Source organism: Salmo trutta, chromosome 15, assembly GCF_901001165.1.
Source record: "Salmo trutta chromosome 15, fSalTru1.1, whole genome shotgun sequence".
In the NCBI taxonomy this organism is placed as follows: domain Eukaryota; kingdom Metazoa; phylum Chordata; class Actinopteri; order Salmoniformes; family Salmonidae; genus Salmo; species Salmo trutta.
In genome coordinates, this window is record NC_042971.1 from 19,158,037 (window position 1) to 19,181,051 (window position 23,015).

The window sequence follows — 23,015 nt, forward strand, 5'->3', positions numbered from 1 at the left end:
TCGGGACTTTTTATGTAACACAAGGCACTTGTCAAATGTCTCTTGCGTTTTGAGTGCTCTACAATACATTTTTATCCTTTCAGGGTTTTGAATATTATTAAAAGATTTAAAAGGCATGAAGTGTGTGGCTCACAGGAGGCTGGTGAGAGGAGGATTGCTCATAATAATGGCTGGAATGGAGTAGATGGAATGGCATCAAACACATGGAAACCATGTATGAAACCACATGTAAACCATGTATTTGATGTGTTTGATACCATTCCATTAATTCTGTTCCAGTCATTACTATGAACCCATCCTCCCCAATAAGGTGTCACCAGCTGCCTGTGGTGTGGCTGATTGACAGCACTTTGTATTGGCGCCAGGAACATGGATAACGTCAGAGGATAGCAATCCAGTGCCACCACCAATTCCAGAGAGCAGTAAAAACTCTAGGACAAACTTCCAATTGCCATCAAGAAAAAACACTTGAGGGGTACATCTCAAAAGTCTGTCCTCGATTCCTGTTCTGGATTCCTTGATTCTTTGACCTCCTCCTCAAAATACAATGAAGGAGAAGATACGAGGTTATATGAAGGAGATCACAGAATCATAGATTCAAGGAATTGAGGAAGGACCTTTAAGATTCACCCGAGGTCTTTCTGATGAAGTGTTGTATTTGTATTTGTATTTATTATGGATCCCCATTGCAGCAGCTACTCTTCCTGGGGTCCAGCATAATTAAGGCAGTTTATACAATTTTTAAAACATTACAATACATTCACAGATTTTACAACACACTGTGTGCCCTCAGGCCCTACTCCACCACCACCACATATCTACAGTACTAAATCCATGTGTATGTATAGTGTGTATGTTATCGTGTGTGCGTGTGTATACATGTGTCTGTGCCAATGTTTGCGTTGCTTCACAGTCCCCACTGTTCCATAAGGTGTTTTTGAATCTGTTTTTTAAATCTAATTTCACTGCTTGCGTCAGTTTCTTGATGTGGAATAGAGTTCCATGTAGTCATGGCTCTGTGTAATACTGTGTGCCTCCCATTGGATTGTGAGATGCACGTACAGAGTGGTGATTGTCGGTTACATAACATGGAGTTAACGCCCCAGCGTGGGACTGCTAGACAGCGGAGGTAATTGTGAATGTTACTTTGGGTGGATGGGAGACACAATTTTCAAACAAATTGAGTCTGGAGCAGTTGTTTGGATCTTCCTGCTAATCAGATTTTGGATTCTGAGGATGAGGATGTAGATTATGTCTGTTAGTTTACGTAAACAGTCTTAGTTTGGGGCTCCTGCGGCACTAAAACCCACCTTTATGTAACCAAATGTCCATGAGTTGAGGTTTCAATGTCATCCCTCACATTGTTTAGGTTTGATGGGGAAAACCACAAAATCCTGGTATTTGCAGGGCGGATAATGACATGACAGTTAGTATAGAAGCAAAGACATAACATGTGCTATTGTGTTTGAGAAATTAGTTGTCTGCTTTGCAGAATAACATTATCCACCTACCTCTGTTATTGAAACAGCACAGTACTGTAAGGAAGGCCAAAGAACTGGAACTATTTTGAGACATTACATCTGACTTATGAGTAACATCTGAATCAAGGCGCTATTTATCTGTTATATACACACTCACCATTACTTATACATTTGGGGTCACTTGGCAGAAAGCGAAAGCTTTACTCTGTCTTAAATATTTTGATGACATGCCCTTACTAATATGTGAATTGTTTTGCTCATCAACTGTGGGGTCCCTCCTATCGCCATTCATGACACAGATGCACAGGCATTTTCCACCCAACATCAAATACTGCTCCCTCTGATAGGTTCATGGTACATGTACCCAATACCTGCTCAGACAGTAAATTACCTAACTGCCTGTCCTGCTTATGGGGGACCTTTGAGTCACAGGTCCCAGGGGCCGAGGGAAGGAAGCACTCAGTCTGTGATGGTGAGCCTCCCCAGGCCTCACACACATTCCAACACAAACAAACGTGCTCGCACACACTCACAGGTTTGCACACATGAACATACGAACACACACGAACACAAACACACACGTTTCTATGTCACTAGTCTATAAAGGTGGCCCTTACTGCGCAATCAATAGGGGCCCTTTGGATTGGGGCCAGCGTAAATAATGACATAGAACACTCACCCTGCTTACTACTCTAGTAGTAATGGTCGCTCCGTGAACTTATTTTGGTACTCCGTGACTTCCACAGTTTGTGATCACCTAAACACACTACTTAGCCCCAACCAGACATAGAGCTGTCAAGCCCTTGTGCTCATGTTGAAAGAAAGGTCTAGTTTATTAAAGAAATCGTCAAACGGTTATCGGCGAGGTAATGGTACAGTACATGTAACCAAATAAATAAGAACCAAGTTTGGATCTTTGTAACTTTCGCTGCCCCTCAGTTTGGAATTTACCTCAGCAATCTAAGACAGGAGTTGGGTGAATTTATTTGAATTAAAAAGTGTAGGGCCTAAAGTGCAACATTCAACTCAGGCTTTGAGAGAATGCACAAAATAAGTTGGTGCTCCTTTAGGGTATCAGGACGAAAGAGTATAATCTTACTAAGATGATCCCTGTGGGTGTCACATCGAAGAACACAGGCCTTATTTCACAAATACCTCAGAAACAATGGTGTATTTTAACACACACAGACCCCTGATTTTTGTGGGTAAGCATGGACGCTTTTGATCATGACAGGATCCAAACACACTATTAGAAATGGAATCTTGCAGCACACCTTTTCACTAGGCGGCGTTAACCACAGTGAGAGGTTAATAAGAACACAACAAAAGAAGGAAGCAACCCAAAACAACACAACAAACCTATAGGGGTTGGTCCATTTGGAAATGAATCAGCCAATAAGACGTCAGTTTATATTTATGTGTCCTGAGGTCTTTCCCATGAGCCTGCATCCTGTTTTGAGGGGTCAGAGGGGACTTGTGCTGCTGTATGGCTGCCAGATCAGCAGATCTCAGCCCCTTAGGTTATAAAAATAGAGATGATAGGCCAGTGTTCTCAGTGCAATCTGTGCCCAGGGAGACAAATCAGAGAAACTTTTACTGGCAACGGTGTCAGTTCTATTATTAAGTGTCTTCCCATAACCATGACAGGGTTGCATTAGAAGCCCCTGTTTCATCTGCTCAAGAAAATGAATTACCTGGTTCATGTTCATTAGGGCATTCTATGGAAAATGTTTTACAACATTAAATAGAAATACAAATGAGTGTTTCTTATTGGACAAAATCCAGGTAGTCCCTCTCTTTTTTCCGTTGTTTTGTGCCCAATGAACATGATTCTGATTAGTTGCATAGCTCTTAAAGCTCATATAAAAAACTTAGACAATATATTCTGTTACATAGATAATTTGCTTAAGAAAATACAAACAATATAAATATATATTTTTACAGTAGTTCATAATAGATTCATTGTAATATCCTTCATATGCTGTACATGTAAAACACAGTGAACAGATAAATACAGAAGCAAGGGTGCAACTTCAATTTAACATTGCATAAAACTGTACGTAACACTGTCATGAAATTGACATAACATCAAAACCATTCTCCATTTATGCTAATATTCTTTCTTTATTAGCTGTAACATGCACAGCCGTAGTTTTGACTTGCCTGCATGGCATCCAAACAGCCAACCAACATTTTGATAAATGTGTGACTTATGATATTCATGATATTTTATTATCGTTGTATTGTCAATTTATGTAAAATGTTGGTCATTGACTGTAGTCAATGGTGGATGTCACTTCAAGCAGCAGGTGACTTATCTTGTCATCTCTATACATTAGTTTGACCTTTGACGGTTTCACTTGAAGTTCAGTCATGTGAGTGGGAAAAAGCAGAACAAGAGGGTTACCCCAAATGCAGTGACTGTGACTCAGCATGTCACAGTGAGAAACAGGATGGAACTGCTCTTCTAGTGTTATCTCTGAAATAAATATCTATTAATATGGTTTAGGACATACTTTCCTCACCAGGGATTTCCCGTGGCTTGTTTTTCTTGTTTAAAATAGTCCCTAACATTACAAAATAAAGTAAGGAATCATATCTTCTATGACATTCAACTTAGAAATGCACTGTAATACAGACTTAATAGGAATGACAACTGTGTGAATTCAGTATGTATGTAACAATGTCCTATATAAAAGGCAGAAAGCTAAAACAAATGTAATTCAATGAACTCTCTACAGGTTGGTCAGTCCTTGTTGTCACTTTGTAACTGTATTGTTCTTTTCACAAGCTCTCCTCCTCATCATTCTCACTGACCTGCTGGGCAAGTGTTGAGTAAGGACAATCCATGACAGGGGAATTTCTAGTGTTCATGATTGGTCTTGTGGGCTAGGCCTATGCAGGGCTAGGCCTTTAAGGGCAAGATCTCTTTACGAGAACAAATGCAACATGGATAGCTTCCACATGAATAACAAAGCAATCTATCTTCAAAACAACATTGATTGTCTCAAATCCTTGCAATTACATGATTTTGATTGATATGAAGTTGATCATGGAGATGGTGGTGGAAAAAGATGAATGCTACCCAATTAAGGATTTCAGTCTGGCAGGGGTTCACTACAGCATTGATTAAGCGTTTGCCAAATTCTCTGTGAAGAAAGTGTTGGGTTGATGTTTGCTTCTGTCACTCCGCTCTGTCATTCAACTGACATACTGTAGGGTGAAAACCTAAAGAGCTAAGGGCCAGATTAGAATGCATTAAAAAAGGCTTTTGTTTCAGTGAAACAAAACAGGTCCTTGTTTCTGTTAAAGCCTCACTGATCCACTGTATCACTTAACTTATCAAACCGGTCATTTGCCTTCACAGCCTCTCCATGTATGGTAGCAACCGGAGAGGATTTCAGGGGGAAAATACATTTTATATCAAGGGAAAACCACATTGCTGGAACCCAGCGTTGTGAAATTGCACATACTTATTTAGTACAGGCTTTTTCGAGAGTGAGATCATCAAAAACAGGAAAGGTATCTGCAGTGCCCTACAAGCTGTTAAAACAAGCTACATTTTTTTACTGCAGGTGTTCCGACAGTACTGCTTCCTCTGGAGTTATTGCTTCAACCTGTTTTTGGTCTCCACATACCACCCCATACCTACTGTACATCTACCAGTGAAAAATACATAAATAGTGTTATGAAAATAATATTCACTGTAACTATCCTATAGGAGGTGAAACAATTCACTTCTATACAGTACTTCCTATTTATGTCCCAAAAATAAGAACTGTAAATTCTATAAAACACTAAGTGTATACTATTGTAGTGTCACAGTCATCTAAAGAACTGCAGCCATAACCTTCAAACCCTGTGGTTTCATAATGATGTGTTGATGTTGAAATTAGTTGGAGAAAGCTCTCCACTCTGCCATTACATGGCATTGGTGGGCATGTTTACATTATGTGCTCCCTACTTAGTGTAATTTAGTCTATGTAACAAAAAAAACACACATTCAAAAGCAGGTTAATAGAGAAAGAAAAATACAAATACAATCAAATTAAAGTGCAAACGACAGCATTGATAAAGAGAGAGGCCTTGGTGTTTGGCCATAAATCTGGATCAGCAAATCTAATGCATATCAGCTGACCCTGTGAAGTCATAAAATATTTTGCCCAAGTGGAAATGGCTAAATGTCTATAAACTGTATGTGCACATGATGATGCTAATTATATAAAAAGTGACCACAATACTCTTGTGTTTTCACATAACTGTCTGTTATTCCCTAGAAAAAGAGAACAACACCTTCAATTTATGAAACTTCAATAAACCAAAACATGTCTCAAATCTGACCCAAAATGAGTCACAGTACTTCCTGGATGATAAAATGTAATAAAGTCATATTGTTGTGGTCATGGTTTTTGTGTATTTTTTTTTCTTTTAACTTGAAGACTTGGCTGCCATGTTCCAGAGTTAAAATTAGGAAATAGTGCTCACTTCACATTGAAAATTCTCTGCTTAGTAGTCTCTCTGAGGAGACACATTTCCAGCATCTCTTTCTCCCCAATCACAGGACACATTCTTCAGGCCCTGAAGCTACTGTTGAGCTTACGCCTCCTGAGGTGGCACACCTTGGAGAGCACCACCAGCACCACGATCAGCACCAAAGCCATCACCACAATGACGATGATGCTAGCGCTCTTACTGTCCAGCTTCTGACACTGTTCCTGCGTCACGCTCCTAATGTTCAACTCCACTAGCTCTGAGTTCTCCATGTACTGGCAGGTTACTGTGGCGATGTCCGGGATGACCACATTGGAGCGTTGGAGCATGTTGAGGAAGCGGGGGTTGCTACAGCAACTGAGAGGGTTCGAGCCCATGTAAAGGGTTTTGAGCGTCCTCTCCAGGACAATGACTGTGTTGTACTCCAGGGTGACTAGGTTGTTGTTCTGCAGGTTCAGGGACTCTATGGAGGGCTCCTTGTTCCACAGGTGGAGAGCGCTCAGCTTGTTGGTGGACAGGTCCACAAATTTGAGACTGCTTAGCAGGGAAAGGTCTGTGTTCAGTTCTGTGATATGGTTCTCTCTCAATGATAGGTGAGTTAGGGAGTTCTCCAGACCAGAGAAAGAATTCTGGTGAATATCCAAGCCTGGGTTTAGGGACAGGTCCAGCAACCTGAGCATGGTGCCATTGAAGGCATACGGTGGCAGAACTTCAAGACTGTTTCCAGAGAGGTTCAAGAAGTGCAAGCTTGGTATGGACGCAAAGGAGACACAGCCTGATGGATCCTGGGAGTTGTGGTCTGTCTGTGGTGGTTTTCGCTGTGAGGGGCAGACTTTCAGGTAGTTCTGCTGGAGGTGAAGGCCTCTGATGCTGGGCAGTATTTGAAACAGTCCAGAGTCCATGTTTCTGAGAACATTCCCTTGTAAGAAGAGTTCCTGCAGTGCCCTTAGGGTGTTCTCCCCAAATGAGAGTTTCTGTAGGGCATTGTAACTCAGGTCCAGGGTCTTCAGAGAGTTCAGAGGGCTCTCCTGATCTACAGAAAAGGCCCTGATACAATTATTACTGATGTTGAGGTGCTCAAGGGACACCATGCTGCAGAAGAAAGACTGCGGTATGCTATTGATCTGGTTGTAGCTCATGTTGAGGTACATAAGCTTTGAGAGGTCCTGGTGTCGGCTGGTTCCACCTGACTGCGTGTGAGGTACGAACGTGTCTCTGAAGTGCTCCATCTCATCCGCTGTCCCTGTGGTGTTGATGCTCATCAGGCGGTTCCTGGACAAATCCAGGTACATGAGCTTGTTTTTTCTTGGGAGAACAGGGAAGTAGTGGATCTTGTTTTCCCTCAGGTCGAGGTAGAGGAGCTCGTACTCTAGGTCTGAGTCTGTGGTTTGGAAGCACTCCATGCTGTTCCTACTGAGGTTCAGCACCTTCAGTTGGGAAAGGTTAAAGTCAGTGATACAAGTGATGGAGTTAATGGACAAATCAAGCTCAGACAGATGGATCAGCGAGTCAAATGCTCCATCATCGATCTCTAAGATGACATTGTTGTGAAGGTCAATGTTTCTCAAGGCCAAAGATCCGCAAAAGGTCTCCTTGCCCACTTTGGTGATACTATTGCCATTCAGAGAAAGGTTAATGAGTTCTGGGGCTTCACTGAGAAAGAAGTCGGTCATCCCTGTGTACAGGCCATTGCCTGAGAGGTCAAGCCTCTTCACGGCCGCAAGAGGCCCAATGCTGGTTTTCAAAACAGCAAAAACATCCAAGTAATTACTGGAGAGGTCCAGCACTTGCAGATTGGTCATGTCTTTGAACAGACCCGGCTGGATGAACTGGATCTTGTTGGAGTGGAGGTTCAGATGATGAACGGTGGTGTAGATTGATAGAACCTCTTGGGTAAGGTTTTGTAGAAGGTTTCGAGATAGGTCCAGCTTTTGGATGCCATGAGGAAGCTTGGCCGGAACGGTCCTCAGGTTCAGATCATTGCAGTACACATCATTCTGTACCTGTGGACAAAAAAAGGAGAGATAACTACATGAGCTTTGAACTTCATGGCCCCACTGCACACTCCCAAATGACCACAAGTCACCTTGACACTTTTCACTCTAACAAACTAAATGGTTTGTGCACATGTAGAGAGATGTTTTATGGGCTATTGTATCTGTGTTTTTTGACATTCAAGGGAGACTGTTAGGCTTGTTGTGGGGTTTTCACCTCATAAAACAAGCTCTTGTTACACCCCCTCTTCCACCCAGGGATTGTCAGATCGCCTGGTGGACAAAGAGTCTCTTTCCATTATTATTTCAAACATTCAACTATTAACTTATCAGCGTGGCTGGTAATTTAAACCATATGGCATAAGCCCACTCTCTAAATACAGCCTATAAAACAAAACACACGTGCACATGCACCTGCACCTGCACACACACACACACACACACACACACACACACACACACACACACACACACACACACACACACACACACACACACACACACACACACACACACACACAACTCACATAAAACAAAGTGGATTTAGGTTCATGGCATACATTTGAAGTCAGTAGCAAGCCTTCCTTTGTTTTTTTTGCTAAATGTCAAGCTTTTTGAATGCCTTCTTCTGGCTTTTATGAACAAATGTTACCTTATACATTTCTGATGAATAACTTAACTCATATGCAATTGAAATAGCTTGCAAATCATAACAAGTCACATACAATAAACCTATCATGGGTCATATATCACTATAAGGTCTAAAGATGTTATAACAAAAAGAGATAGAAAGTGAGGTACAGCACATCTGTAAAACCCCAATTTATGTTTCCATCGACTTATTACTCTATTTTAATCTCTTTGGTGCAATTTTCACAAGTATGTGGTACATTTTCACAACTCTTAGTACAAAACTCCAAACAGATAATCAAAAATACAGTTGTTTCAAAACCCAATTGACTAAGTATAACACACAAAATCATACAGTCACTTATTCACCAAACTTAATCAGTGTTTCATCTAGAAATACTGTACATGTTTCACATTGCAATACATGGTCATATACAGTTGAAGTCGGAAGTTCACATACACTTAGGTTGGAGTCATTAAAACTTGTTTTTCAACCACTCCACAAATTTCTTGTTAACAAACTACAGTTTTGGCAAGTCGGTTAGGACATCTACTTTGTGCATGACACAAGTCATTTTTCCAACAATTGTTTACAGACAGATTATTTCAATTATAATTTACTGTATCCCAATTCCAGTGGGTCAGATGTTTACATACACTAATTTGACTGCGCCTTTAAACAGCTTGGAAAATTCCAGAAATGATGTCATGGCTTTAGAAGCTTCTGATAGGCTAATTGACATCATTTGAGTCAATTGGAGGTGTACCCGTGGATGTATTCCAATGCCTACCTTCAAACTCAGTGCATAATTGCTTGACATCATGGGAAAATCAAAATAAATCAGCCAAGACCTCAGAAAATAAATTGTAGACCTCCACAAGTCTGGTTCATCCATGGGAGCAATTTCCAAACACCTGAAAGTACCACGTTCATCTGTACAAACAATAGTACACAAATATAAACACCATGGGACCACACAGCCGTCATACTGCTGAGGAAGGAGACACAACAGCAAAGGACCTTGTGAAGATGCTGGAGGAAACGGGTACAAAAGTGTCTATATCCACAGTAAAACGAGTCCTATATCGACATAACCTGAAAGGACGCTCAGCAAGGAAGAAGCCACTGCTCCAAAACCGCCATAAAAAAGCCAGACTACGGTTTGCAACTGCACATGGGGACAAAGATCGTACTTTTTGGATAAATGTCCTCTGGTCTGATGAAACAAAAATAGAACTGTTTGGCAATAATGACCATCGTTATGTTTGGAGGAAAAAGGGGGAGGCTTGCAAGCAGACGAGCAGCATCCCAACTGTGAAACACAGGGGAGGGAGGATCATGTTGTGGGGGTGGTTTGCTGCAGGAGGGACTGGTGCACTTCACAAAATAGATGGCATCATGAAAATTATGTGGATATATTGAAGCAACATCTCAAGACATCAGTCAGGAAATTAAAGCTTGGTCGCAAAAGGGTCTTCCAAACGGACAATGACCCAAAGCATACTTCCAAAGTTGTGGCAAAATGGCTTAAGGACAACAAAGTCAAGGTATTGGAGTGGCCATCACAAAGCCCTGACCTCAATCCTATAGAAAATTTGTGGCAAAACTGAAAAAGCGTGTGCGAGCAAGGAGGCCTACAAACCTGACTCAGTTACACCAGCTCTGTCAGGAGGAATAGGCCCAAATTTACCCAACCTATTGTGGGAATCTTGTGGAAGGCTACCCAAAACGTTTGACCCCAGTTAATGAATTTAAAGGCAATGCTACCAAATACTAATTGAGTGTATGTAAACTTCTGACCCAATTGGAATGTGATGAAAGAAATAAAAGCTGAAATAAATAATTCTCGCCACTATTATTCTGACATTTCACATTCTTAAAATAAAGTGGTGATCCTAACTGACTTAAGACAGGGAATTTTTACTCGGATTAAAGGTCAGGATTTGTGAAAAACTGAGTTTAAATGTATTTGGCTAAAGTGCCACAGCCTTCCCTGTGGCTCAGTTGGTAGAGCATGGTGTTTGCAACGCCAGGGTTGTGGGTTCGATTCCCACGGGGGACCAGTAGAAAAAAAAAATGTATGAAAAGAAATGTATGCATTCACTACTGTAAGTTGCTCTGGATAAGAGCGTCTGCTAAATGACTAAAATGTAAATGTAAAAAAGTGTATGTAGTGGGGAATCGTGAGTCAGTCTCTGGTCTGCTAGGCCTGTTATGCTGGAGCAGGCCATAAGTATTGGTTCTGAGATGGAAGTCATCAGGAGTTTGGTACATAGTCCTATAACCCCGATGCCAGGGTTTGGGGCGTCGGATCTCAAGTCAACTAATGATGCTCAAATGGAGGTTTTGCTTGGTGTAGTAGAAAGGCTTTGACAAGAGGTCAAAATCTATGCTCGACGAGGTAAAACAGGGGCAAGCCCCCCAACCAAACAGACCGTCTGAACCGGTTCACGCGACTAGCGCCCCTGCCGCTCGGGGACAAAGCCGGTTTGCTTATGACCAAGGGAACAGAGGCCGGGGCGAAATCTGCTCGGAATGTAACCGTCATACACTGCGAAATACCCCTACCTGCTGGGAAACTGTCCCTATCTGCACGCCCCCTTTCCTCCTTCTGCCAGACTGGCATCTCCATATGACAAGAACACTTCTGGGGTGTACCTCCATGCTAAACCAGGTGGGTGGGACACTTGTCTACTAGTTGATACCGGTGCTCAAGTTTCCATTGTCTCCAAGCATATATGGCTAAAAATAACTAATGGAGACACTGAGTTGATGGGTTACCAGGTCAAAGTTCCTGTAGCTGCCCATTGGCAGACCGTTTGTCAATTTGTGTCCTTAGCTGTAACTGCTGAAATCTTAGTTGTGGATATCCTGCCCCAAGACCTTTTGCTTGGCACTGACTTTCTAGCTAAATTTGGTGCTGTGATTGATCTGGGGGAAAGATTCTGCCGACTAATGGGAAAGAAGCTGACCTCTCTTATTGCTGTATGATGCTAACCAACCCAAACTTGTTACTGTTCATTCTGATACAGTTGTCACGCCCAGAGCAGCGAAGTAATTATCCAAACTCACCTTACGATGCATCCGATACCGGTAACACAAAACAAATTCAAATGGCCCCATGCAGGATCCCCCTCCAACTGCAACAGGACGCTGTATACCACATTGAGCATAGATCATGGCATCATCCGCCCCTCATGTAGCCCCTGGGCAGACCCTGTCATTCTGTTTTTTTTTTTATATGGAACTTTAAGCTTCTGTGCTGATTATCAGAGACTCAATGTCACTGAGAAAGATGCTTACCTGCTCCCAAGAATTGACAATGCTCTTAATAGTTTGAACAAGGTTTGTTGGTTCTCCACCGTCAACCTAGCCAGTGGCTACTGACAGGTCAAGGTGGACCCCAAAGATAGACCAAAAATTGTGTTTTCTACAAGACAGAGCTTGTTTGAATTCAACGTTTTAGGTGTTGGTTTATGCAACGTACCAAGTACCTTCCAGAGGTTCCATAGTCCAAGCAGATTCACAGTGGACCACCTGTTTAGTTTATTTGGGTTACATTGTTTTCGGGCTAACCTTTCAAGAACATTTCCTCTATTTGGATGAAGTTCTTTCCAAGCTGCGCCAGGCCAATCTTAAGGTCAAGCTCTGCAACTGCAATCTCTTTGACTCTCAAGTACAGTATCTGGGCCACATCATCTCAGATGAAAGACGGATGGCAGATCCTGCCAAGGTAGAAGCTGTGAGGGGGTGGCCTGTTCCTAAGAACCAGACTGAAGTAAGGAGTTTTGTGGGGCTGGCGTCTCATTATAGGCGGTTTGTGAAAGAGTTCACTGAAATAGTCCACCCTCTGCACCAGTTTACTGAGAAAAGAAGACTGTTTCAATAGGGGACAACTGCCAGCAGGCGTTCACGCAGTTTAAAGTTAGCCTCACTATAGCACCATTTTTTTCTACCCAGACCACAAGGTGTTTATCCTAGATACTGATGCTAGCAATGATGGAGTAGGATCTATACTACCCCAAGAAGAGGGGGGATTGGAGCGTGTGGTAGTGTATGCTAGTAGAGCTCTGACAAAAAAAGAACTCAAGTATGCTACAACCAAATATAAGTAGTTGGGCATGGTTACTTACACAAAATACTTCAAACATCACCTCTTAGGCAAAGAGTTCATTTTGCTTACCAACCACAACTCCCTACGATGGTTGCACAACTTTCAAGGTTTAGAAGGGCAGCTAGCTCGGTGGGTGGAACAGTTGGCCATTTGTCAGTATAAGATTGTGTACCGCCCCGGAAAGCAGCATGCAAATGCAGACGCCCTGTCGAGGCTACCCACATTCTCTGACGTGACCTGTGTGACGTCAAGCCCCCCTTCTGATCATTGCCCTGTGATTTGTGCATTGAGGCATGTCAACCATCTGGCAGGGCTAGAACAGAAAGCAGGAGTGGGGGATGATTTGGCACAAGCTCAACAAGAAGATGCAGATTATTTTAAATGGAATAATGCATTTTCTCTTCCCATCCAAGAAGCCTACTCCATCGCCGCAGTATTCACTCAGATCAGAGAAGACATTTTAAATTCTATCTTTTCAAAGAAGTTTGCAGGCTGTTGAACATACACAAATCTCAAACCTCTGCATATCATCCCCAGTCAGATGGGTGGGTTGAGCGCTTTAATTGCACCCTTTTGTCTATGCTGTCCGTTTTTGTTGATGAGAATCAGTTGAACTGGGACGTTCTACTACTGTATGTCATGATGGCCTATCGCAGTAGAGTTTACCTCATACAGGCTGGCTGACACTTTGTCTATAGTAGTGGGGGCAGTGAAAAGACACCAAGCTAGAGCCTCTGGTCGGCAGAAAGCTAACTTCGATTTTCTGGCCAATTTTCAATATTATTCTGTGGGTGAATTGGTTTGGGGTTTGAAATTAGGCTAGGAATCGGGGGGGGGGGGGGGGTTGTGCTAAGTTACAGAAGCGCTACAAGGGTCCTTTCAAAGTGCTAGTGCAGGTTTTTTAACCCAGGAAGCAGTCGGGGGTATCCCTGTCCGGGGTCCAATCTACTGTGGCTTCTCCTGGGAGAGGGGCTGTGTCGGACCACTTCACTTGTGTTTAGGACCACTTCAAGAGATCCCCATCTAGGGCTGGTGTTTCCCACTGCATCTAGCCCATGAGATGGGTCATCTGACCTCCAGCATCTATGAGAGGGGTCTTCTAGCCTCATTTAGCAGCGGGAGGCACCAGCAATGTCTCCTTCAGTGGGAGGAAGCCCAATGGGAGCCCAACCTTCTCGGGGGGCACGACCAGTGAGAGAGAGAGAGAGAGACAGAGAAAGAGAAAAAACAACATGGTGGAAAAGTCCACCCCCTCCCACAGAAGGGATGTGCATAACGGGTATCCTTAGACAAACACATTTTGAAGAGAAATAAGAGGACACATTTTTTTTGTTATTCAATAAAAACAAAAATGCCCCCTGAAGATTAGTGTGTTAATCCATTATATGTTTTATTTTGTAATTTTTTGTAATTGACTCTTAAAAGCTAAAGTTTTGCTGTTCTCCAATTGTATGAGCTTCAACTTTTAAAAATAATTCTGGACCTTACCAAAACTCAAACTCTGGTTATGCCCCTGCGTACCACCCTCCTTCAGGGCATGGATGAGGCACGCAATAATTTCAATCCAGACCTATGTCAGATTTGGATTCGCAATGCCAAAGGTTTTTTCCACAGCTGCATTAACAATGAGGTTATTCACTGTAATTTCGATACAAACCTATGGCCAAATGCTCAAGACAGGCTTGATGCAAATTAGTGCCTGCTAAACATCATTTTATTTCTTTCATTTGATTACATTGTGAAAGATGTCTTCAATGATCATACCTTTGATCACACATGGGACCAAAATCATGGACATTAATATTCAGTCAATTTTAATGGGCTGTGCCGAATGTGAAAACAGTGTAATGTACTGTAATTTACAGTACTGTACAATAGCATACTACATTGAACAAAAATATAAATACAACATGTAAAATGTTGGTTCCATGTTTCATGAGCTGAAATAAAAGACCCCAGAAATGTTCCATATGCACAAAAAGCTTATTTCGCAAAAATGTTGTCCACAAATAAGTTTACATCACTGTTAGTGAGCATCCACCTGACAGGTGTGGCATATCAATAAGCTGATTAAACAGCATGATCATTACACAATTTCTGCATAAACTGTCAGAAACCGTCTCAGGGAAGCTCATCTGTGGGCTCGTCGTCCTCACCAGGGTCTTGACCTGACAGCAGTTCGGCAAATGCTCACCTTCGATACCCACTCTGGAGAAGTGTGCTCTTCACAGATGAATCCCAGTTTCAATGGTGGGTTTATGGTATGGGCATGCATAAGCCCATCACCTCATGTTTCAGCATAATAATGCGTGGCCCCATGTCACAAGGATCTGTACACAATTTCCAAGAGGGTGAAAATGTCCCAGTTCTTCCATGGCCTGCAAACTCACCAGACATGTCACCCATTGAGCATGTTTGGGATGCTCTGCACGGCAGCGTGTTCCAGTTCCTGCCAATATCCAGCAACTTCGCACAGCCATTGAAGAGGAGTGGGACAACATTCCATGAACTGTAACTCAGGCAAATCTTGGAAATTGTTGCATGTTGCATTTATATTTTTGTACAGTGCACATTCAAAGGGCAATTTTGAAATACAGTGAATATTTTTTATTCTTTTGGCTCTATACTCCAAAAGTTTGGTATTTGAAATCACGTATAGGGAGGGAAAATTTGGCTATTGTTTTTGTAATGTATGCTGGCACTTTGGATTTGAAATGATACAATAACTATGAAGTTAAAGTGCAGACTGTCAGCTTTAATGTGAGTGCATTTTAATCCATATTGGGTGAACCGATTAGAAATTACAGCACTTTGTTTACATAGTCCCCCCATTTTAGGGGAGCAAATGTATTGCAACAAATTCACTTATACAGTTCAAGTCGGAAGTTTACATACACCTTAGCCAAATATATTTAAACTCAGTTTTTCACAATTCTTGACAGTTAATCCGAGTAAAAATTCCCTGTTTAAGGTCAATTTGTATCACCACTTTATTTGAACAATGTGAAATGTCAGAATGATAGTAGAGAGAATGATTTATTTCAGCTTGTATTTCTTTCATTGCATTCCAAGTGGGTCAGAAGTTTATATACACTCAATTAGTATTTGGTAGCATTGCCTTTAAATTGTTTAACTTGGGTCAAATAGCCTTCCCTGTAGCTCAGTTGGTAGAGCATGGTGTTTGCAACACCAGGGTTGTGAGTTCGATTCCCACAGGGGGCCAGCACACAAAAAAAAAAACGTATGATATGTATGAAATTTATGAAAATGTATGCATTCACTACTGTAAGTCGCTCTGGATAAGAGCGTCTGCTAAATGACTAAAAATGTAAATGTTCCAGGTAGCCTTCCACAAGCTTCTCCCAATACGTTGGGTGAATTTTGTCCCATTCCTCCTGACAGAGCTGATGTAACTGAGTCAGGTTTGTAGGCCTCCTTGCTCGCACACGCTTTTTCAGTTTTGCCACAAATTTAATATAGGATTGAGGTCAGGGCTTTGTGATGGCCACTCCAATATCTTCACTTTGTTGTCCTTAAGCCATTTTGCCACAACTTTGGAAGTATGCTTTGGGTCATTGTCCATTTGCGACCAAGCTTTAACTTCCTGACTGATGTCTTGAGATGTTGCTTCAATATATCCACATAATTTTCCTGCCTCATGATGCCATCTATTTTGTGAAATGCACCAGTCCCTCCTGCAGCAAACCACACCCACAACATGATGCTGCCACCCCCATGCTTCACGGTTGGGATGCTGTTCTTCGGCTTGCAAGCTTTTTCCTCCAAACATAACGATGGTCATTATGGTCAACCAGTTCTATTTTTGTTTCATCAGACCAGAGGACATTTATCCAAAAAGTACGATCTTTGTCCCCATGTGCAGTTGCAAACCGTAGTCTGGCTTTTTTATGGCGGTTTTGGAGCAGTGGCTTCTTTCTTGCTGAGTGGCCTTTCAGGTTATGTCTATATAGGACTCGTTTTACTATGGATATAGATAATTTTGTACCTGTCTCCTCCAGCATCTCCACAAGGTCCTTTGCTGTTGTTCTGGGATTGATTTGCACTTTTCGCATCAAAGTACATTCATCTCTAGGAGACAGAACACGTCTCCTTCCTGAGTGGTATGATGGCTGCGTGGTCCCATGGTGTTTATACTTGCGTTCTATTGTTTGTACAGATGAACGTGGTACCTTCAGGTGTTTGGAAATTGCTCCCAAGGATGAACCAGACTTGTGGAGGTCTACAATTGTTTTTCTGAGGTCTTGGCTGATTTCTTTTGATTTTCCCATGATGTCAAGCAAAGAGGCACTGAGTTTGAAGCTAGGCATTGAAATACATCCAATTGACTCAAATAATGTCAATTAGCCTATCAGAAGATTCTAAAGCCATGACATCATTTTCTGGAATTTTTCAAGCTGTTTAAAGGCACAGTCAACTTAGTGTATGTAAACTTCTGACCCACTGGAATTGTGATACAGTGAATTATTAGTGAAATAATCTGTCTGTGAACAATTGTTGGAAAAATGACTTGAGTCATGCACAAAGTAGATGTCCTAACCGACTTGCCAAAACTATAGTTTGTTAACATGAAATTTGTGGAGTGGCTGAAAAACAAGTTTTAATGACTCCAACCTAAGTGTATGTAAACTTCCGACTTCAACTGTATGTGTGTTAAAGTAGTCAAACGTTAAGTATTTGTTCCCATATTCATAGCACGCAATGACTACATCAAGCTTGTGACTTGTCGGACGCATTTCCTCTTTGATTTGGTTGCAGTTCAGATTATTTTGTACCCAATATAAATGTATGGTAAATAATGACCTGTCATTTTGGAGTCACTTTTATTGAAAATAAGAATAGAATATGTTTCTAAACACTTCTACATGAAAGTGGATGCTACCATGATTATGGACAATCCTGAGTGAATCGTGAATGATGAGTGAGAAAGTTACAGACTCACAAATATCATACCCCCAAGACATGCTAACCTCTCACCATGACAATAACAGCATTTTTTTTAACATTCTTTGGGGGAAGGGGGGTATTCACGATTCAATCAGGATTATCCGTAATCATGGTAGCATCCACATTCATAGAAACATATTGATTCTTATATCTATACCTATTCTTAAAAGTGACTGCAAGGTGACTTCACCCAACACGGATGAAAATACCCTCAAATTAATGCCGACATTCTGCACTTTAATCTCATAGTCATTGTTTGATTTCAAATCCAAACTTTTTAAGTATATAGCCAAAAGAAGAAAAAATGCTTATCTGTCCCAATAATTATGAAGGGCACTATATGTATCTTACATGTTTTGCTATTGAATTAACTGTTTTTTAAAATAACAAAATTGAGAAGATATCATTAAGATGTGCTGGGGATTAAACGAATGTACTCATTATATTCACAGTAAAAATTGGTTGTATGGTGAAAGATGTCTACAAACCAAATGTATGCACAATGAAAGCTTTTGTGTTAAAAGTGTCACCACTTTGTAGTTTTGTACTAAGAGTTTAGAAAATTCATCACATACTTGTGAAAATAGTACCAAAGCTATGAAATAAAACTAAGAGAATGCATAAACAATGAACACTGCCTCTAAAAATGAAAACATCTCCTTCTAGTCTGTTCCATTCAAACTGGCACGCTATGATATCAGTTCTTGCAGTCTAAAGAGCCAATTTCCTGCCCAGCTCCAATTCATCCTGCCTGTTTATACAGTTTAGTCGTTAGTAGTCAGGAATGCAATACATTCCCAGAACTACAGCAATATGAACTTCGTATCAGATATTGTTTTCTTGTGTCTTCGCAGAGGGTGGAAAAATGAGAGAAGGAAAACACCAAAGGACTTTAATGTTCTATGGACTCAGGGCAGAAAGCTACTGTATGCCAGAGCCTCCTTTAGTTAAAGACTAACAAAGAAAATTGTGTAACATCAGGTCCAGATTCATAGTACCTGAGAGAGGGAAAATTCCCTTATGGAAAGCAGCCCTGGGGCTTTCAGCTCCTTAATATGGTCCGTTTGGCTGTGGACATAGAGCCGCTTCATCCAAATACGGAGCTAGACAGAGATTACACATTTGTCACGACAACCATTTAGACAGAGGAAGTTAGTCAGTCAGTCTACCCAAGGAAGATGCCAAGAAGAGTCAGACTTTATGTCCAGCTATGTCTAAAAACTTACATTAATGTAGGTGCTTGGAGGATGAGAGTTGAATACACTGTCTGAAAGTGATTTGAGACATCACAAGCACAGTGCAGAGCCGTGAGGTAGTGGAACATGTGCCTCCTCTATGGCTATAGTTTACTTTTATCTTGCCTGGGCACATTTACTTATTCTTCTCCATCTCAAAATGAAACAGTGTAGGTGTGACTACATATGGGTTATGTGGTCAAACTGTATGTTCTGTTATCTGCTGTTCAGAGCATGAGGAAACAGCATGGCTAGAATAACAACAAAGATCGGTTTCATATCACAAGACTTCAATAGAAACGTTCTCTGCCACCGGAGAATTCGAATGTAACCAATATATTTTGGATATACAGTATATGAGAGATTTGTGATAAAACTGCCAAAACTCTCAGATAATAACATCGAGGTACACACAGGCAGTAGTAGTACTCAGCTTTATCAATAAAACATAGGATACTCTATCAAAACCGATAAGAGAAACATCAGTTATCAGCAACTATCAACACTATTCCTCCCCTCTGTGTAACTATAATCAGGAGTCCCACATTAAAATAAGTACCCCAATACCTACTTATTGTATTGCACACACTAACACTTTGCGAAAAAGTGCATTACAAATTAAATGTATTCATATTTTACATGGCAGTTACATAATTTACACATTATGCAGTTATAACTGACTTACTTATATGTGGTTGACAGCTATGAAAACATTCAAAAAGTCTGCTACTGCGGCAACTCAGTTCAGGGTCACTTACCACTTGGCAGGGGGAGAGCTGGTGTGAGGCATGTAACAAGGATTCTGCCACATCACTGACAATGGCCAGGACCAGCCAGAGGTAGGCTGCCATGGTGCTGTGACACACAGAGAGAGGGGAGGTGAGAAAAGACAGAGCAGACATGAGTGCAGGAAACACAATGATGGGGTTATGACATGAACTGAGACCATCCACAGGAGGAATTCCTAACAGGGAAGTTGTTTATCTGGACACGGTTGCCTTTGTTTGACTTGTCATTGTTCATTTATTCCACTTGTGACGTCAAATCGCTGGTACTAAAAATGCATGACTGATCTTAACTGAGAATGTCTTAGTTCGTTTTGGGAAGCCCGCACATGCAAGGCTTTGCTTTGAATACTTTGCAGGAATATTAAATCCTGTGAGAGTTAAATTGTGATTATTTCTTAAATCATGAAAATGATTACGCTTGTCACCTCAATGTCTCTGGTGTCTGCTGACCACCAATTACATTTGTATTTTTTTGTATTTATTAAGGATCCCCATTAGCTGCTGCCAAGGCAGCTACTCTTCCTGGGGTCCTGGGGTCCACCAACATTAAAGCAGTTAAACCTAATCAATCACAATATGACCCTACATGAAAATATGGAATACTTTACAATATTTCAAGGAATGAGAGTAAGAGAGAGATTGGTTTGCTAAATAAGAGTGAGTGCAGTGGATACGTAAACATTTTAGCATGCCACTATATTTAGTTATTGTTCCTCTCAGGCTTGTTTTTAGTCTTAAGTGACGCAAAAGGAATCTCCCACTGATCACTCAAGCCGAGATCTAAAAGGTTATCAGTTATTATTGGAACAAAGGTAGTCTTTAACCAACAACAATGACTTGTTTTGGTTCTTACAGCTGAAGTGCTGACCTTTTTAACATTGTAGATATTTACTGTCTCACCAGAAATAGTATAATTTGACAGCTAAAACTAATTCCAGAGATGAAAGTGTGATTCTCCCTCCGTGACCTATGTGTCTTTTGTACAAAGCCTCAAAGTTCTCAGACTGTTTTTAGGTAGAATGAAAAAGTTGCAGAAATTAATAGCATTGTCGGGGTCATACATCTACCGCAAAATCAAGACTGTCATTGCATGACTTTTCTTTGACATGAGCACAATGCTATCCACATCACTCAGGTAACAGGAAAATATCCTTTGAATCCTCATTGAATGACGCTTGCCTCAGAGACTTCACAATAGCCCATTAGAACATACCTCACACATTCTCTCTCATATGTTCATCTGTACACCCATCTACACATTTTCTAATTCTCTTCCTTACTTTTTTACATAGGACATTTCTTTCCCTACTCCACAAGCTCCACTGCTAAGTATCTCATTCTCCTCTCCTCTGCCCTCTGTTGCACAGCTGAGGACACTTCTATCATTCTCCAAGGCATTCCTACCATTCACCCTAACCAGCAAGTAATAGAAACCACACACGTCAGAATACTATCCAATATCATTGTCCATAGGTGTTTACCTCTCTTCGAAATGGTTACTTTCCCCTGCAGTCTTCTGCTCATGCTGCTGCTCCTGTTGTACTCTTACATCCTCACTGATACACACTCCCACACAAACACAGCCGGCTCTACCCTGCACCTTTCAGTGCTGGTCCAGTGCTAACACATCCTGTGAGAATATCCGGCATCATTGTTGCTTTCCCCCTTCCCCTTTTTAGGGAAATACTTTAAATGGGATTGGGAAGTCCATTCTCTCCGTAATTCCTCCAATATCCTACTAATTTCTCTCTATCTCTTCCTTTCTCTCTCTTTCTCTCTCACTCACCCTCTCGCTATCTCCATTTATTCACTTCTCTCTTCCTTTCTCTCTCACGCTATCTTTCTCTTCTCTCTTTCTTCTCCTCCCTCTCTTCATCTATTGCTAATCAATCAGAACAACTGGGTCCTACTTCTTTGTGGCTTGTCATTCCCACATGTTGGCAGTTGCTCATTTTGGAACAGCTGCATACATAGTGAGGTTATAAATTCCTTGTATCTTTCTGTAAACAGCTAGGCATGCAAACACATAAACTTCTGAAAGCGCTCGGTTGAGAGGCTATTTATTATGTGGTCTCTGTGGCCAGCCAAGTTATCATACGCTAACCAGATTGTTATTCTATTCTTCGGAGAAAGACAAACATACATATTTACAAGACGTACAATTAGGTTACATGTCATGGACATATGGCTAACTTTCAAATACTGTTTAAGCCTCAACTGAAGATGTAAAAGACAGGCACACACAAACGCATGCGTGCGCGAGTGCACACACACACACACATGCACACACATACACTGTCTCACCATTTCCATCCAAGGAGACAATGTCTTCTGAGATGTTGTACCGTTCCAGAATTGAATGGCAGAAATATGTTCCTCTCTCCCCTAGGTCATCCGGAGGTATACATGAGGCATTGAAGTGAGTGTCTGTCAGTGGCAGTGCGTTTGGCAGCATCCTCAGTCCAGTTATATTGAGCCCAATGGGGAATCCCATGACATGGTCTGCCTCCCCTAAGGGATAAAATTAGATTATCAAGCTTACATTCTTAGAGGGTTCCAAAAGGGTTCTTCGGCTGTCCCCATAGGAGAACCCTTTTTGGTTCCAGGTAAAATCATTTTTGGTTCCAGGTAGAACCCTTTTGGGTTCCATGTAGAACCCTCTGTTGAAATAGTTCTACATGGAACCCAAAATGGTTCTACTTGGAACCAAAAATGATTTTACCTGGAATCAAAAAGGGTTCTCCTTTGGGGACAGCAGAAGAACCCTTTTAGGTTCTATATAGCACCTTTTTTCTGAGTGTAGGATTAACACACTTTCGGTTTTGGTTTCATTTATCCAACCCAGTAAGCAAATTGACGTATTTTAGACATCCATGGGACAGTACTCACCCAGTGAGCAAAATGATGTCTTTTAGATGTCTATGGACATCGACGTTGGACGGTGCTCACTGGGAAATGTCTTCAGTGCATTCTCAATAATAATGGTCTATCCATTTTTACCCAGTGTTGGCAGGTTATGAAGTTTCGTCACTATCTGTCATTTACTTAACTCTGGCTCTGAATTAACTCCACTAAAGGTTGAAAGGGTGAACATCTCTAGACACACCTGTTTGAGTGGAAAACAGAACTTTTCAGCTTTATGTTTTTTATTTATCAAGGTATATGTGTCCCCCTAGTGCCAAAGAAAATGTATTGCACATGAGTGACCTCCGCTCCACATAAACACTAGAGAATGTTGAAAACCATTCTTCACTTTGAAAATTACTCCTGTGCAATCTGAAAAGGTTAAGGGTTCTCAGTGGTCATTTAAATTTGA

At 41.4% G+C, this 23,015-nt stretch overlaps 1 protein-coding gene across 2 annotated transcripts; it reads right to left on the reverse strand.

Moving 5' to 3' along the window:
* Positions 1-3,367: 3,367 nt before the first annotated feature.
* LOC115148590 (transforming growth factor beta activator LRRC32) lies at positions 3,368-22,132 on the reverse strand. Of its 2 annotated transcripts, none has more exons than XM_029690621.1 (3): positions 22,004-22,132; positions 19,670-19,766; positions 3,368-7,975 (listed from the first exon to the last, which is right to left on the reverse strand). In XM_029690621.1, exons 2-3 carry the CDS (start codon positions 19,760-19,762, stop codon positions 6,053-6,055), a joined length of 2,016 nt encoding a protein of 671 aa, XP_029546481.1. In that variant the 5' UTR covers positions 19,763-19,766; positions 22,004-22,132; the 3' UTR covers positions 3,368-6,052. The 2 variants fall into 2 exon arrangements, with proteins under 2 accessions (XP_029546481.1, XP_029546480.1); XM_029690620.1 differs by lacking the exon at positions 22,004-22,132 and adding an exon at positions 21,181-21,980.
* Positions 22,133-23,015: the final 883 nt, after the last annotated feature.